The sequence below is a fragment of the Lissotriton vulgaris genome, chromosome 2_1, assembly GCF_964263255.1.
Source record: "Lissotriton vulgaris chromosome 2_1, aLisVul1.2, whole genome shotgun sequence".
Taxonomy (NCBI): domain Eukaryota; kingdom Metazoa; phylum Chordata; class Amphibia; order Caudata; family Salamandridae; genus Lissotriton; species Lissotriton vulgaris.
In genome coordinates, this window is record NC_141687.1 from 1,699,179,452 (window position 1) to 1,699,197,911 (window position 18,460).

The 18,460-nt window shown below is 47.9% G+C and overlaps 1 protein-coding gene across 2 annotated transcripts in view; it reads left to right on the forward strand.

Annotated features, from left to right (window-relative positions):
• PAFAH2 (platelet activating factor acetylhydrolase 2) overlaps positions 1 to 18,460 on the forward strand; it is a 176,415-nt gene that overhangs the window by 73,594 nt on the left and 84,361 nt on the right. The window contains exons 1-3 of one of the 2 annotated variants that reach the window (XM_086957666.1): positions 6,546 to 6,765; positions 6,852 to 6,948; positions 9,833 to 9,901. In XM_086957666.1, the coding sequence (XP_086813792.1) occupies positions 6,648 to 6,765; positions 6,852 to 6,948; positions 9,833 to 9,901 (284 nt within the window). In that variant the 5' untranslated portion in view covers positions 6,546 to 6,647. Of the gene's footprint in view, positions 1 to 6,545; positions 6,766 to 6,851; positions 6,949 to 9,832; positions 9,902 to 18,460 lie in introns of those variants that run through there. The other variant, XM_086957665.1, reaches the window with a different exon arrangement.

Genomic DNA, 18,460 nt, shown 5'->3' on the forward strand with positions numbered 1-18,460 from the left:
AGGAATAGAATGAGTGGGGGGCGGGTTTCTGGGGGGGGGGTTGCGGTTTTGGGGCGGGTAGTACTAGTAATGGGCCATTGGACGGGGGAGTTGGGGAGCTGTTTCTCTCTTTTTTGGGGGGGGTTCTGGGAGGGGTTGGGTTGTGCTTTGTTGGGTTGCTATTTGCTTTCTCTGCTTAGACTTGGGGTGTTGGTTATGCGCACAGGGGAGACACAGGTTGCATTTTATTTTTTCCTTTATCAATGCTTCTCCTTTGGACCAACGAACTGTTCCTCGGCAACGCTCCTGCCGTTGCGCCTTTTTTCTTTTATTATACTGTATGTAACCCTACCCTCCTACTCCCTCCCCCGTGTTCTTTTGTCTTAATAAAAATGCTTTAAACCTAAAACTAGCATGACAACTTTTACCAGTTGTCCAATAGAATACAATTTGAGAATATTGATCGGGGTATGTAAAAAGGAGCAGATAGTTCTTGCTTGGTAAAGGATTTCTAATCTTTATCTGAACACACTCTTCTTTCTGTGTGTCACTTAAATAGTTTACATCCATGGTAGAAGATTAGCTTTTTTTTGGTAATTGTCATCCCAAGTGTTCCAGCGCATATCATCGGCTGGATGCTCAGCTTTCAAAGCTTTCTTCGCTTTTTATTGCATTTTAATACTGCAACAGCTTGTGAGTAGCCTTATGAGGCCCGATCTGTTATAACTGTTTGACACAGACATTGGCAGTTTTATGCTTCTTATCGTAGCTCCTTCCCATGCAGAGGAGCAGCACATTTATGGGGTAACCAAAGCGCAGCACATGTAGTTCATTTTCCAAAAGTTTGTAAGATTGTGTTTCACTACTTGCTAGGTAAATAACAATAGCCCACGTTTCCCATTATAAAGTGATGCTTTACCTTTGCATTATTGTAAATCATTTATGGCTGTTTCATTAAGAATAAACACAAACATTTTAATGTTTGTGACCCGGCCTATATAATTGATTTAACAAGACGGTGGCACCAGTGGGTTACTTTACACGGCATGTAAATTTCTGCAGCATTTTGTCCATTCGACATGTGGATTATTACAATAAAATACATACCCTTGGGAAATTGTTTGAATCAACCACAAACTGAATCGAAACAGGAGAATAAAATGCAAAATATACAGGCGCATCCGGTGCAGGTAAGAGCAGTCGAGTGAGTGGGGGGGGAGAGTCGACATATGACAGGATAGGGAAAATAAAATAAATAAATAAAATGACTTAGTTTGCGCTCGCGGCATCAGCATTGCGGCGAGCGCGAGTTAAGTGGTTTTATTTATTTATTTTCCCTATGCCGTCATATGTCGACTGGGTTATGTTCTTTGGAATCGCAAGCACCATCGCTACTACTTACAAGCCACAGGTGAAAGCAGGTGCATTTTCTTTGCCTCAACCCTTGCTTTTTGTAAAACATATGTCGACTCCTCCCCGCCCCTGACCCACCCCAACCCACCCCAATCCATCGCTCTTACCTGTACCGGCCGCACCTGAAGAAATATTTGTTTACCTGGATAATCTGGACGAGATGGGGAGAAGCCTCGTTTCCCTTTCTCTTTGTCTCTGGAGCAAGCACCTTTGAATTCTCCTAGACACCAGTGTTCAGTATTCAGAGCACTTCTCACAGTTTCACATGTGCCACCAAATTCTTCTCGCCTAGGTCACTCGTATCCACACACTCTTCCCCCCAAGCATGCAGATCCCAGCCAGCAACAAAATAGCCAAGTTTGAGGGGCACGAGGTCACACAAGTGGCAGCAGCATGCTTAACAAGCATTAAGCATCAATAACAATGCCAGGACTAAGAATGTATGTGCCAGAATGCGCACAGCTCAAATCATGGTCTATGGACAAGAGGCTGAATAAAACCATTTGGAACAGAGGCACCTACTCTGAGAGGAACAGTTTAAGATAGGGCTGTCCAACATTGACCAGGAGGGCTGGGCTCATGCCACATTTTCACAGCAGTGTTAGCTATACCCATTTAGATTCATGGTATGCAAATATATATCCTCTGATTACTCTGAAAATCAGCATTAACCACTCCTAGTTTTTGAATTTTGCTGCACTTCTGATGATTCTCTTCTGGTGTGGAAGAGAAATGAGTGCATCTTTGCTATGTATTGGAAGTCAGAGACCCTCACAGTTGGAGGTGGGCATCACATCCCCTGTGTAATACCAGTCAAGGCTGGTGTTGGAAATAAGGTCCCATCCGTTCAGATGTGGGAGGACTCCTGCTCCATTTTTGACTTCCCAGGCGCTGCGCTTTAGAAGGACCCACACTGCTTTGGCAACATTTATCAAGACGTTTTTAAATTAAACTAGTTCTGCTGTTGTCATTAGTAAAAAGGCAGATTACATGGAAATGTTTTATATTTTCCTGGATTACCTGCTCTTAATACCTAGTAACAGATGATTCTTGAAGTCCAGAGGACTCACCCATTATGTTGTTTTTGACCCAAGCCTCGGATAGATTTCTTAACCAATTGGAGGCCAGGTGTGTCCAATCTCAGTCTAGGGTTTACGGATCTCTGCAAGATTATCCACATCACATTCATTTACATGCAATGAATCTAAAAGAAACTCGCTTACATACTCATTACATAACCTGAAAACCCAGCCCTCTGGGATCTGCATTGGGCACTCACTTTACTTGTCGGTGTCCTAATCACGTTGGTCTCTCTGCTGAAAATGATAAGGGCATGCCAAGTGAATTCAGTCACTGTGAATCCACTGACTGAAGGAAATCAGTGACCAACCAAGGCTATGTTTGTTCTGTGGGCACCCAAACGGGGTAGGAACTGTGCCTGCTGATTGGCTGGTACTAATGCATAGGGCAACACACACATGAAGAACCAGGGAGGTTTTGTCTTTCCTTCGCCGTTGAGCTGAGATACTAGGTAGTGAAAGTATCTTTTAAGCCACTACCTAATTGGCTGAAGCTCAAGAAGAAGCTTTCTGATGTGGTTTCTCCACTTAATAAAAAAGGATTCCATCCAGGTCAGGAAAACAAAGGGTGCTTTGTGCTTTTTTTAATTTGCGACCATGGTTTCTCAACTAAGGGGAAAATTATGCTCTTGGTAATACCACTGGTGTCAGATTCGAGCAATAGGAGTGCAAGTCCTCCACCGACAAACTTTGACACTTCAACGCCTTGCAGTGTATACTGCGTCTTGGTCAAAGCCACTGCTGACCATTGCTTGCTTCTGGAATGGACAGCTCTCAATATACCCTGGTAGACTGACTCTAGTGCTGCACTGGAAACCTACTAGCGTGGAGTTTATCCAACCACCAGAGGGTTGGGCAAATTAACCATAGAGAATGCATCGCCACTGAGTTCAGTCCTGTGATGGGACGCATTGCTACAGAAGCAGGGACAAGGGAAGAGGATGCCGAACAGAGTTAGGAGTAAGAAAGAAGGAAGAGGTAACAAAGACATAGGGACCAAGAAAGAAACAAACCAAGAGCACACAGAGTCCTGTGCAAAAGGAAAATAGCAAACTGATTTATGGGGTTAAACAGCTTCCACCACTTGTAAGAATTCGAAGAGGAGTAATGCACAAAGAGGAGAATGGCAGTGAAGGCCATGGTGTGGGATTGTCTAGCTCACAACCAGGGAATTTTGTGAGAACCATAAAGTACCAACATTGTATTGTAGCTTTGAAAGCCGTGATGGGAAAAGACCTGTTTGTTCTCCGTGATTCATACACTGATACGTTTGTGACTTTTTTGTCTGTTAAAGCAAGTCCGGCAGGAAGCTTGCTTATCTCTGCAAGTGACTCTTCTGGTCAGAATCCCCCTACATATTTTTTGTGGATCTTGCATCTCCACTCTGTAAGGGCTTCCTTTGTGGCTTGGTGGAACCCAAACCGTCTAACCTTCAAGTGGTAGAAACTGCTGAAATTCACAGTGTTTGTTACTTAACAGCACTGGGGTTTACAAAAGAAGGACAAATGAAGGAAAAGTGATGAAGTCCACACTAGACCCGGGCAATCCCAGCCTCCCCAATCACCCTCAATTAGCTCCTAAACCGCCCCTGCCTGTCACTTCATTCTGTTGTCAAGTAACACTGTAATTTAGCCTTTCATTCGGACAAGGAGACTGTATCTCCGGCAGGCAGAGAACTTCAGTGGGTCTGATAGCCCTATGCCTTGATCAGGAAATCAGGTGTTTATAAAAAAAAGTAATGGACGGAATTAATTAATTTCAGCCAATGGTAATTACTCAGGGCCGCACTCCAGTCCATTGTTATTTTACACACCTCTGTTTGGACCCAGCAGGTTTTTACCCTGTTATAGTGGGAACAATCCTTCTCGTACTGCCAGTCCACATCCTTCCTGAACTGAATCACAAGCAACCAAGTATTGGTTTCACTCTTATAAGGGCACATTAGCCAGGTATGGCAAAACCAGTCTGGGGTTACTTGTGGTCCCTTCTGGAGGGGGCCTCGCCTGGCAGTTCGGGAAGGACTGCTCCCATGAGTAGCAGAGTCGGCTCTGATTTGCATGATGCAGCCCCAAGTAATTACTAGTATCTGATATTAATTCAAGCATTCCATCCATCACTTTTTTGTATACTTTGGTGCAACGCTCTAAGTCGGACGGGTATGCCCAGATGTGCACCCCATGCACACCGTGCCACTGAAACGAAGCTATACCAGCTTATAAACCCTAACAAGGGCAATACGGGTCCTGATTTGTTTTTCTTCTGATTCAGGGAGGACCTGGCCTGATATTTCGAACAGGACAGTTCCCAGTGGAGCAGGATCAAGACTGATTTGTATATGGCTGGGATCAAAATGAGGTGGCATGGTGTGCAAATTAAAGATGAACTGAGATGCGGTCCGAGTACTTACCAGCGCTCGAGGTTACTTCAAGCATTCCATCCATCACTTTTTTGTATACTTCGGTGCAACGCCCTAAGTCGGACGGGTATGCCCAGATGTGCACCCCATGCACACTGTGCCACTGGAACTAAGCTATACCAGCTTATGAACCCTAACAAGGGCAAAACGGGTCCTGAGTTGCTTTTGTTCTGATTCAGGGAGGACCTGGCCTGGCATTTCGAACAGGACAGTTCCCAGTGGAGCAGGATCAAGACTGATTTGTATATGGCTGGGATCAAAATGAGGTGGCATGGTGTGCAAATTAAAGATGAACTGAGATGCGGTCCGAGTACTTACCAGCGCTTGAGGTTACTTCAAGCATTCCATCCATCACTTTTTTTGTGTACTTCAGTACGACGCCCTAGGTAGGACAAATATGCTTAGACTTGGGTCACATGCAATGAACTTTGTGCCACTGGAACCAATCTGTACCCGGCTGATTTTGTACCTGGCTGATGAGCCCTAATAAGGGCAAAACCATTTTGTGTTTGCTTGTGTTCAGGTTCATGGAGTGCTTGGCCTGGCAGTTTGGGCTAGACTGTTCCCATTGGAGCAGGATCAAGGCTTATTTTCGTCTGTTGAGTATAAACTGTCGTTGCTTGATGTGCGAAATAATGATGGACTGGGGTGGGGCCCTTGTAATTTCCAGTGGCTGAGATTAATCTGTGCATTCCGTCCATCCCTTTTTATGGGCTGGTTTGACAGCACAGCTGGTGCCATACAATGTGAGTACCACTAGAGAGGGGCATTGGCTCCACCCACACGGTGGAAACTAGGAGTACATGTTTTGATTGGGCAGAAGTTGTGTGCCTTCACACAAAAAATGTGCTTGCCCTCCACCAACTGGGCCTTTTTGTCTGTCTATCCAGCTGATGAGCTCAAACTTTTGGAGGCACACTCATGGCATTGTAATACTATGAACGTGTCTTTAATAGCTATCTAATGTATGGTGTTTGTCCTTCTCTGGCAACAGCACAAATGGGAGAAGGGCATTCATTAGCCTACATGGATTTTTAGGTCTGGCATGACAGTACAACTGTCACGTGTCCTTTTAACCTGCATCAATATTATTCTTCAGTTCTTTGCTTACACACAAATACATGTGCTTTTTACTTAGAATGCTTCACATTACCATACAATATTCATTAAAAGCCAGACCTATTGGCATTGACAGTGCTTGTTTGTATACTTCATTGAGGAGGAAAAAAAGCAGTAAACCAAAGAGGCCCATGTATGTATGGGCACTTCTTTGTCAAAAGGCCAATGATGCACCTATTACCACTTCCAAATCAACTGCATTGCTAAGTGCTATATGACACGGAGGAGGGGTGCGGCGATAAAACAGGCAGGTGGCAACTGCGGTCCCCGTTCACAGCGTCAAAGTGGCACATCTGTGCACTGGGCCCGTTAACTGAGCATAGTTGAGGGGGGGAGACTGGGGCGAGCGGGGCTGCCAGAGGCGCTGGCAGCCGTTCTCAGGAAACCGAGCCACACACACAATTACTGGTATTCACTAGGATTCGGCGGGGCGCGGCCCCCTCCCTCCCTTCCTGTTTCCTGAGCTACAGTTGCATTTCGGTTACAAACTGGCTGCAGAGTGAAGGCAGCGCCACAGAGAAATACTGAACTGTATCCCCGACCCACCTTGCACTGCAGGGGAGGGCCTCGGACCCCACTGCCCTCGCGCAATCCCCGCTTAATTTGAAAAGAAATATAATGAATTCCGCGTGCAGCATGTAATGTTCGACATAAATCACTCAATAACGACCATTTATTTGTACGTCGCGTGTGTGATGAATGACAGCTTGCACAGAACGGGTTGCCTCGGAGTTCTGATTTGTGTATCACGTGTCCCACGTGCGTTGTGTGGTGTCGTGGGAGTGCGGGTGGGCCACCCCAGGTGTGAGCTGATTTCTAACGTGTCTCCCCTCTTGGCCCTCTAGGCTCCTACAAAGTCCCTGTCAGCTGGAACGGGCCCTTTCTGGCGCGTGACTCCAAGTACCCGCTCATTGTCTTCTCCCACGGGCTGGGGGCCATCCGGTAAGAGCCGGGAGTGTTGGCTTTTTGAGAGGAGGGGGGGGGGGGGGGGGGAGATGGAGGGGCAAGAGTGGAGTTGTAATGCCCCACTGTGAGAAGTAGGACAGACCGCGTTCCCTTCTGTAATTGGTTAAATGCCCGGTGTTTGGAGTCTCTTCAAGGGAGCGTTGCCAGTTAGTGCGTACGGGGCTCCTAGAGAATGGTGGTTAGGTAGTGTTGTGGGGGAGGGGGGGGGGGGCTGGGGGGGTCTTTAGGGGGCGGGATCGAGTCAGGGTTTTCCAAAGAAAGTGGTTGGGGCGAGGTTAAGCATGTCTCCTCTGGAGTAGTGGGTGGAGTAGGGTTGGGACGGTCACCACGCGTCTCTGATACTCAGGGATAGTTAAGTAATATGGTTCCTTTATGGTAACGTGAGTGGGATAAAAGAGGGGTTCCACCAAGGAGAAGTGTGAGGGGTGGGTCAGATAGTGTCCACCAGGCAGTAGTGTGTGCGAAGGACAGGAAAATGCCCTCTCTAGGGAATGTTTTCACTATAAAGCAGTGTGTGTTGGTTTAGGGTATAAGCCACTGGGCGCTTGCAGGGGCACAGTTATGAGAGGCAGTCAGGGGTTAGGGTCAGGCGTCTCCACCATAGATCAGTGTCTGGGATGGATGTAATATTCTGTGTCTCTGCTACAGAAGTGTAGATCTGCGGAAGAAAGCAAGACATTAGAAAGGTGCACTACACAACACTGTCTCTCCATCAGTGTTGTTAAATGCCGGTAGGGCAGGGGAAGGGTCAGTAACATGACAGTGTGACTGACCCAAGCACTACCCACCTTTCAGAGAACTAGACGGGAGGAACAGTGAGTACAGAAGGGGCTGTGACATGCACATGAGGGGCACTCAAAAGAGGGGAGCTAGCAGAAGAGTGGGACAGACATGGGCATGAGGGCACTCATTAAAGAGGGGAGCTGGCAGAAGAGTGGGGTGGACACAGACGAGGCGGCAACAATGTGCACCCCCATACAGAGCAGGAAGAGCAAAGGAAGCAGCACCGCAAGCTTCCCTCATACGGGCAGTGGCTATGCAGGCTTTTCCGAAGCAAATGAGTGACATTCACTCGTAAACAGAAGAGGCACAGCTTTGGCAGAAGCATTGCAATGTCCATTCCCAAGCAGATCCGGTGCATTAAGGACAACAGCATGGAAAGCTTCCCTCTCACACAACAGGCAACACCATCAGCAGCTGTGGAGCAAGCTTCTGTCATGTTAAGCCAACTCAGGCAGCAAGGTTCAAATGCATTACACAAAGAAAAGAACAACATTAGCAGTAATTTAAGCTTCACTCTCACACTTTCAAAAAAGGTAAGTACATGTAAGGGCAGTGTAAGGTTTCCTCACACGAACGGACCAAAAGCATAAGGTTCTCTCACACCCAGATGTGATGCAGCTAAAGAAACAAGAGTGTGAACTAACCCAACAAATAGGAGGACGGTATGAGCAACTTCAGGGTAGCCCCCAGCCACTGACAAATGGAAATCATATGTCTATCAGCGCAAGTTAGACAAGAAAACGGGTTGAAGATACTAAGTCCAAGTTAAACAATGGCTTTTTGGGTGGACACCTTTATGCTTACTTACACCAACAATCGCACGAGTCACCCTCACTTCGAAGAGACCACCCGCAGGAAAACATGAACTGTAACTTCCTAAGTTAGGGCTCTCTTAATTCCATGTAAACACATAACCATCCATGACTGCTAAAAACAATCTGCAACCATGAAACTATCCTCTCACGGAGGCTATACCCAGCACACTCAAGGTGTCAGTCCCCAGGCTCTTTCTCACCACAAGTGTTCTCTGGCACTTGACTCCCTGCCACCATACCACCGCTCGCCCTGTTGTGCCATTTACCCTTCACACCTATAAAGTTGCATTAAATGCTTTAATGGTTTCATAGGCGGAAAGGACCGAATGTAAAGTGTGACACCAGTGTAGGCGTCCCTCAAAAACAACAAATACATCTTTGCTGGAAGCAGTGGAGACTTCTCTTAAACCCAGAAGAGCGAAGTCTCACAGCCTCCCCTCTGTGAACCAGGTGTAGATTTCCCATGGACACTGGAGCCCCCTCACCCCAACCCTCCCTAGAGAGGCCAAAGTGAGAAGTCACCATGAACAGGCTGTTGCCCACACACCAGCCGGCCAGCCTCAAGAAATAGTGTACAGGATGACCCTGGACAGGCCACCACAGCAGGTGGCCTCAAATTGTATTGGAGTACAACCCCATTTCCTTTGGAACGTTAAACTTTATATGTAACTAGAAAGGAGGATGAAGAACTAAACAGCATGTTTGTTATAATTTCTTTCAACATATTTCCTCACTCTATCTCGGATGGAGCTCACAAAAATGCCCTACTTTTAACTCTCAGGCAAAAACTTGAGGGTAGTAGGTGCAGTGTGAGAGACAAATCAACATGACTGTTACATAAGAGAGTTGGTATACTAAAAGGTCTGAAGATCACTGAGTGAGGGGATCCCATATCAAGAGCAATGAATGATATAGGGTTGGGGTAGTCTCCTGTATAGATCTTGTAGGTGAACTATCCTGTAGGGGCCTTTACTCTGATATATAGATAGGGAAGTGGATGGAATCGGGTTGGTGGGGCAACAATATTGGGTATTATTTGGGTTGATTATTTTGCGGCATTATTAGAGTTTGGTGATTTACCTTCTAGGATAAGTGCATGGGATGGAGTTATGGGGGTCTTAATTGGACATTGTTAGTGTTATCATTGACAATCTCCTCTGGGTCTAGTATGGTCTTTCCTTTGGCGTGAAGCCAATACAGACTTAGACCGTTAGTGCACTTTTCCACTGGACTTGTACTGAGTCATCTTTTTGTGCCCCCAGGACAGTGTACTCTGCGGTCTGTATGGAGATGGCCTCCCATGGCTTCCTGGTGGCAGCCGTGGAGCACCGGTGAGTGAGGGGTGGGTTAAATGGAGATTGCCTCTGTGGTTTCTCTGGTATACTCAGATGCTCTGTGAATGTGATCGTTAATAGCAAACGTTTTACACTGTTTTTGGTCTGCACTGTCTCTGGGGATTTCTTGATCAGAAAGAAGACATTTTGGGAGCACGGTGAAGAAAACAGACAGAAGAGGTGTGAGAAAATCAAGAAAGGGAGGGTGTCTCTAGAATTCTTGTCCCAAAGAGACACTGTTGGTGATGGCGCAGGAGCAACACGCATATAGATAAGCAGGTGCAAGATGCAAAGGTTTTACTCCACTCCGAGGAAGCTACACTAGTCCCGGTGCCTATATTGCCCTTACTCTCAGAGATGCATCTTGTGTTGGGCAAAGCCCTGTCCCCAAAAATGTGTGGCTTTTTAAGGATCACATATCAGGAGGTTCTACTGTCACTTGCTGCTGGAAAGAAGTGAAGAAAAAGAGTTTCATCCCTCACTCTATGACGTAATTGGCTACTGGAGAGAAATAAAAGAGCTGCCTCTTTCGCTGTGTCAGGGAGTCTTAACTTCACTGGCTGACAGAAAGTCAGATGATACAATTACATAAAGCGAATGGGTGGATATGCTATCTTGATCTGCACATCACCATATGTACAAAAGGTCATGGGAGTTGCAATACATCACTCTTCAATCATTTAGTATTGGGTGCTGAAACGGTGCCAAATACTCATCCACCTAGAGTATTATACTTTTGGAACAACCAAGTAGTCCAAGTCCAAATCCACCTCATAAGCACTGTAGTACACCAAAGCGAAGTCACTATAAAAGTTATTGAAACAATTAAGTCGTTATTCATACAAAAATGTTCAATGTTGTTCTGTCCATTCAAAAAATGAGTTAAATCACACAGAGAACTCCACAAAGTGATCCAAATCCATCTTTATAGGCATATACTAACACGATCCTTTGGTGGTTATGGTAATAGTCTTCATCATTCTTTCGGTGTACGTTGGACGTAACCCTGATAGGTTTATCCCAAAAAATCTTATCTTCTTTCTGGGCTTGTGTTGTTATTCTTGGTGATGGTTCTTTTCACGAAGGGTTTTAGAGTTATTGGAGATGTAAATATTTTAATGTGATATAGGTGATTTTAGATATAAGTGTTGAAAATAATTAGATATCATTGGATGTTTTTGTATGTAATTTTTGCAGCCTTGAGGAAGCCATGCCGGGCGATACGCGCATCGGCTGCTGAGTGAATTTGGAATAAAGATTGATTAGTGGAATCTCTGAGTGGATTTGGATCACTTTGTGGAGTTCTCTGTGTGCTTTAACTCACTTTTTGAATGGACAGATCAATATTGAACATTTTTGTATGAATAACGACTTAATTGTCTCAATAACTTTTATAGTGACTTCGCTTTGGTGTGCCACAGTGCTTATGAGGTGGAGAAAGACAGATGATGTAACGCTGCCATGGAGACCTGACTTTACTTTTCTACTGGAGAGATGCGGAGAAAGGAGCCACTACTTGTAGGACACCCCGCGCCGCACAGCCACCAGCTGCTGCGTGTGCCCCCGCCTGACGCTACTCTCAGCCTCGCTGAGCCTCCCGCCCTCGGGCCCGCCCTCGGGCCACGCCCTCCGCTCGTTTTTCTCCGCATTCTGTGCCACTGTGTAGCTTTTTTCATCTTTTACTGTATTTCTGTGATTTATTGCTGTGTATCCGTGCTGGTCATTGTGTCCCCTGTGCTTGCATCCCCCCCTGTGCTGCTGTCCCCTGCACCCACCCGCCCTGCTCCCCGCTGCCGCTTCCCGCCGCCGGGGAGTGTAGACACGCCCCCTTCCTCCCAGCTCCCGCCTCCCAGCTGCCCCTCCCTCCCTGCACTTCGCCATAAATGGCGACCGCACGCGCAGCGTTGACGCGCAGCGGGCCCGCCGACTGTGCGCCGAAGCACCCGTCCGCGCCTGGACCGCGCCCAGCGCCAGACCCCCTGGCCCCCGAAGAAGCCAGCCCACCCGCCGGACCTACGCCACCACCGAACTCAACACACTCAACGCCGGCCGACTCCCAGGTTGCTACCTAGCCACCCCGAAACGCACCCACGGACCCTTCTGCTGCCACTCCTGCAAGTTCACCTGCATCCGGACCTGCACCACCCCAGCACTGACCAAGACCGAGACGAGCAACAGCAACAGCCACCTGAAATGCATCCTGCTCAACACCCGCTCCGTCCACAGACACACCGTCGAGCTCTGGAACCTGCTCGACACCACAGCCCCAGACGTTGCCTTCCTCACGGAAACATGGATGAACGCCTCTTCAGCACCCGACATCGCCATCGCCATCCCAGACGCCTACAAGATCATCCGGAGGGACCACATCAACCAGACTGGAGGAGGCATCGCCATCATCCACAATAACACCATCCGCATCACGACCAGCACCGACGACACCCTCGCACCCGCCGAGCACCTGCACTTCCAGGTCCACATCAACCCCAAGACCACCCTCAGAGGCATCCTCATCTACAGACCCCCGGGACCACGCACACAATTCAGCGAGGACATTGCCGACTTCGTCAGCCCGCAAGCCCTCCCCTCCGCGGACTACATCCTCCTCGGGGACCTCAACTTCCACCTGGAGAACAACAACGACCGCAACACCACCACCCTGCTGGACAACCTCGCAAACCTCGGACTCAAGCAACTGGTGACCACCCCCACCCACTACGCCGGACACACACTCGACCCCGTCTTCTCATCCAGCAAGGACATCGCCTTCAGCCACGCCACCGGACTCCACTGGACGGACCACAGCTGTGTCCGCTTCAGCTTCAAAAGGACCATGATCCACCACCACCAGCAACAGGTTGCACGCAGAAGCTGGAGCAAGATCACAGCCGACCAGCTCGCGACCTCCCTGAGCAAGAACCCACCCACCAGCGCAGCAAACCCCAGCCAAGCGGCCACCAACCTCACAAAGTGGATCAGCGACTCCACAGACGACCTCGCCCCTCTGAGGACCCCGCCTACCAGACCCGGCAGCAAGAAGGCCCCATGGTTCACCGACGAACTCAAGAGCTCCAAGAAGAACTGCCGAGCCCTCGAGAGAGCCTGGCGCAGAGTCCCAACACCGGACAACATGACTGCCCTCAAGCTCGCCACCCGAAAACACCACCAACTGATCCACGCCACCAAGAAAACTGCATTCAAGGAAAGACTGGACAACAACGCACCCAACAGCAAGGAACTCTTCAACATCGTTAAAGAGCTCTCCAACCCCAACGCCGGAAACAACGACATCACTCCGTCGCAAGACCTCTGTGACTCCCTCGCCTCCTTCTTCCACAACAAGATCGCGGACATACACAACAGCTTCAGCACTCAACCGACGCACACCACGACCGAACCACCGCCCCCACCACCACCCTCCGCGCCTGGACCCCGATCAGCACCGAAGACACCGTCCGCACGATGAACTCCATCCACTCTGGATCTCCGACCGACCCCTGCCCTCACCACGTCTTCAACAAGGCCGACGCTGTCATCGCACCCCACCTGCGGGACATCATCAACACCTCCTTCAACACCGCCACCTTCCCGGAGATCTGGAAGCACGCCAAACTCAGCGCTCTACTAAAAAAGCCATCAGCCGACCCCACCGACCTCAAGAACTACCGCCCCATCTCGCTGCTCCCGTTCCCTGCAAAAGTCATCGAGAAGACCGTCAACAAGCAGCTGGCCGCCTTCCTCGAGACGAACGGATCCCTCGACCTCTCGCAGTCTGGCTTTCGGGCCAACCACAGCACCGAGACCGCCCTGATCGCAGCCACCGATGACATCCAAGCCCTGCTTGACAACGGAGAAACAGCAGCCCTCATCCTCCTAGACCTCTCCGCGGCGTTCAACACTGTCTGCCACCGTACACTAGTGCAGCGACTCAGCAACGTCGGAATCCAGGAGAAGGCACTGGAATGGATCAGCTCCTTCCTCGCCGGAAGGACACAGAGAGTCCGCCTCCCCCCGTTCAGATCAGAAGCCACCGAAGTCATCGGCGGCGTTCCTCAAGGTTCCTCGCTCAGTCCGACCCTCTTCAATGTCTACATGAGCCCCCTCGCAGACATCGCACGCCAGCACAACCTCAACATCATCTCCTACGCCGACGACACCCAGCTGATCCTCTCCCTCACCAACGACCCCGCCACCGCCAGAGCCAACCTCCACGGAGGGATGAAAGAGGTAGCCGAATGGATGAAGAACAGCCGCCTGAAACTGAACTCGGACAAGACGGAAGTCCTCATCCTGGGATCTTCACCCTCCGCCTGGGACGACTCCTGGTGGCCCCCCGCCCTAGGCAACGCACCCAAACCAACAGACCACGCACGCAACCTGGGCTTCATCCTGGACTCCTCCCTCTCCATGACCAGACAGGTCAACCCCGTCTCCTCGTCATGCTTCAACATCCTGCGCATGCTACGTAAGATCTTCCGGTGGATCCCCACCGAGACCTGGAAGACGGTCACCCAGGCCCTCGTCACCAGCGGTCTGGACTACGGCAACTCCCTCTACGCCGGAACCACTGCCAAACTCCAGAAGAGACTCCAGCGGATCCAGAACGCCTCAGCACGTCTCATCCTGGACATCCCCCGTCGCAGCCACATCTCCGGACACCTGAGAGACCTGCACTGGCTCCCGGTCAACAAGAGAATCACCTTCCATCTCCTCACCCACGCACACAAAGCCCTACATAACCAAGGCCCAGGATACCTCAACAGCCGCCTCAACTTCTACGCTCCCAAACGCCTGCTTCGATCGACCGGCCACGCCCTCGCCGCCGTCCCCCGCATCCGAAGAACCACGACAGGGGGACGGTCCTTCTCCTACCTCGCCGCCAAGACTTGGAACTCCCTCCCGACCCACCTCCGCCTGACCCAGGACCACCTCACCTTCAGGAAGCAACTCAAGACCTGGCTGTTCGAGCAGTAGCGGACCCCCCTCCCCTAGCGCCTTGAGACCCTCTGGGTGAGTAGTGCGCTATATAAATGCTGTGATTGATTGATTGATTGAGCCAAGTCCTTCATTGTGTCTCACAGGAAGATCTATATTCATGTGCCGACCAGTGCTGTTGGATTATGTTGTAAATTCATACTTAGCTCTATATGGCTTCTTGGTGTCTTTAGTCCTTTCTTTGTGTTTCTATCTTCTTACCTAGCTGTGTTCTATCTGGTGTGTTGGAATTCTAGCCCTGGCAGTTGGTCTGGTCAGCTGTGAGGTTTTGTGCTCTGCTGTCTTATCTTATTCTTTGTAACTTTATAAATCCAACTTAACTACTGGAAGACGTGTCCTGCTGCCTACTTAATTTATGTACAACAGATTAAAACACAAATACTCATTGTTTGATAGCCAGCTTTGACCTCTCCATTATTCCCCAGTAACCCCAACTGATGTTCTTATCTTGGATCCCCCTTCAACTGCATTTTCGTTATGATCTAGCCTGATTCTTTGGGGATAATCTCTATCCTTGACTACTAGGTTACCATTTACAAAGGACATTAGAAAAAGGATCTCATCAAACTTCGAAGAGTCCAAATTCACATGGCCTGCTGGATATTCTGCACATGATGGTATAATTACCTCCTTCGCGTTTTTATGTCTGTCATGCCTGTAATTAGGAACTTAACAAAGAGGCTCATTTTATTTGCACTGTCAACCTCCCTTCTTTGTTTCCTTTTTCTCTTTGGAGTGGCACAGTTTGAAGCCCTGAATCTCCCCAAAGCAGTGAGGCACTTTCTACAAAGCAAACACATGGGTGACTGTCTGAAAAGTTTCAGCGCTCAGTCCATCTCCTTGTGTTTGCTTTGTTCGCCCTAAATTGGCAGGGTATGTCCAGACGTGGGTCCCTTGCTCACTTTGTCACTGGATTCAAGCTAGCTTGGCTGATGAGGGGTGTTACCCCAAAACCGGTTCCAGGATGATTGCTTCCGGTCTAGGGAAGACCAGGCTTGGCAGCTCGGGCTGGACTGTTCCCATGAGGCACAGGGTCAACACTGATTTGCATATGGCTGGTTCTGAACTGGGGTGGTAAAGTAAGCAAAAGAACGATGATGAATTCAACCCAGATCTGTGACTGGGGGTGAGTGTTTGAAAAGATTCATCGTTCCGTCCATCATCTCCTTGTGTTTGCACTTTTTACAAAAGTTGTTCAAACTTCTGTATATGACTCTTTAATGCAAAGCTGTTACTACTAGAGTGAGTGCGGTAATGACATGCACTGAGCCTTAAACTCAACTTCCATTACTGACAGTGAGTCCAGTTTAAAAACATATACCTGTTTGTAAAATGTAACAATTTAATGCTCTTTATAATGTTCCTAGAACGTTCACTGATTTTATGCAGACACATGCATAGGCATGAAAGCAAGATTGATAATTGTTTGCTTTCAAAATAAAATAAAATGATTGCAACATTATCTGCAACTTGCAAAAAGTGGCTTGCATAAGCAGCGAAGCAAGGTTGGTGACTGATGCTTTCAAAATAAAATGTATGCAAAAACAAACATTGCTGCTTGAAAAAAGTGCAAAACTATTGTTCAACTTTAAATAAATAAATACAATTTCTGTGAGGTGCGTCCTATAGAAAAAAGTGTTTCATGTATTCCAATGATTAAAAAAAAAAGATTAATAACGAGAAATCTGTGTAAGATCATTATTAGCAGCCTGTAAATACATTTGACCCTTATTCTTAAAGTCACAAAATTGCACCAGCAGGTACATGTCCATGCAATGATGCAGATTTACGACTGTCAAGATTTCACAAGAGTTTACAGAAGTGGCATAGAAACTGTACTCCTACCAAATCGTTGTGAACTCCATGTTCCCCTACGCAAATATTTATATATATTCCAAAAAGATGCAGAAAACTCTGGGTAGTTTCCAAGTTTAGGTGGAGAGCAGCTCCTGTATAGAGCACCGTACAGCAGTAAAGTGCTTTATACAGGAGCTGCTCTCTACCTCTACCTAAACTTCTTTTTTGCATAACTTATGCGGCACTCTATGCCTAAAGGGTATTGTTTTGTGTGTGTGTGTGTGTTTGTGTGTATATATATATATATATATATATATATATATATATATATATATATATATATATATATATATATATATATATATATATATATATATATATATATATATATATATATATATATATATATATATATATATATATATATATATATATATATATATATATATATATATATATATATATATATATATATATATATATATATATATATATATATATATATATATATATATATATATATATATATATATATATATATATATATATATATATATGTACGCTTTTATTCACATTTCTCCCACAGCCTGCTACGACGCGTTTCGGGCTTAACGAGCCCTTGATCACATGCTTTCTACCTCTACCTAAACTTCTTTTTTGCATAACTTATGCGGCCCTCTATGCCTGAAGGGTATTGTTTTGTGTGTGTGTGTGTATATATATATATATATATATATATATATATATACTAGCAGCCCGCCCCAGCATTGCCTGGGGTAGAAGGGGGCTGGGGGCTGCATTTCAGGTTTGCGTGCTCTCCCGCCCAGGCCCGCCACGACATTGTCTGTGTCCTGGACAATGTTGTGGCGGGCGGGGGCCGGGGCGGGAGAGCACGCAAACCTGAAATGCTGGCTTCCCCTACCCCGGCCTGCCCTGACATTCCCCAGCAGCCCGTGCCCCGCCCGGCCCAACCGTGGCTGCACCGGATTCTTACCTTGCCTCTGCTGCTCACACCGCCAGTCCATATTTCTCCGCTCCGCCGCTCTGCCACTCACCACCTGTCCGCCGCCACTCCTCCCCGCGCCATATCCGCCTCTCCGCTCCGCCGCTGGCCTCACTTCACCACTCCTCCCCTGCGCGCCATGTCCGCCACTCCTGGGACGCTGCTCCTCCCCTGCTCCTGACGTGACGACGCACAGTCGCGGCGGGCGCTACTTTGGGGGAACTACTTTTTGTAAAAATGTAACTTTTTATATAATGTTTATATTGTAAAGTTTTAAAGCCTATGACCATCTACACACCCTGCCGATTTCAACGGTGTATCGGGTGTGTAGATTGGCGCTGTGGTTCCCGAGTTTACCTTGCCTAAAGGTGCAAGTTCTCTCTTTATAATAGTATATATATATTAAACAAATCCTATTTTAGAGCCGCGTCTTTGATCATGCGCAGGAACCAAACAGGACACGGACCCAACATTTTGTGCTTCTTATTCTTTTATATTAGCCAAGTTGTCAAAGACTCGTTTCGCGGCCCAAACGCCGCTTGTTCAGTGCCCGGTAAGTATGTCAGGAGGCGTGCACAAATCCCAAAGAAATGAGTCCCGCTCTGTTATGATAGGTTGAGGCCCACTGACTCCCCCTCCAAGTGGAAACATCACCCTGATTGCTGACCACTGTGTGGCAATGGACCGCAGGTCCCAGAATGCATTGTTCCGGTACTGGGCGATGCTGGGGTAGGTCACAACCAAATTGCACAGGCGAGTCA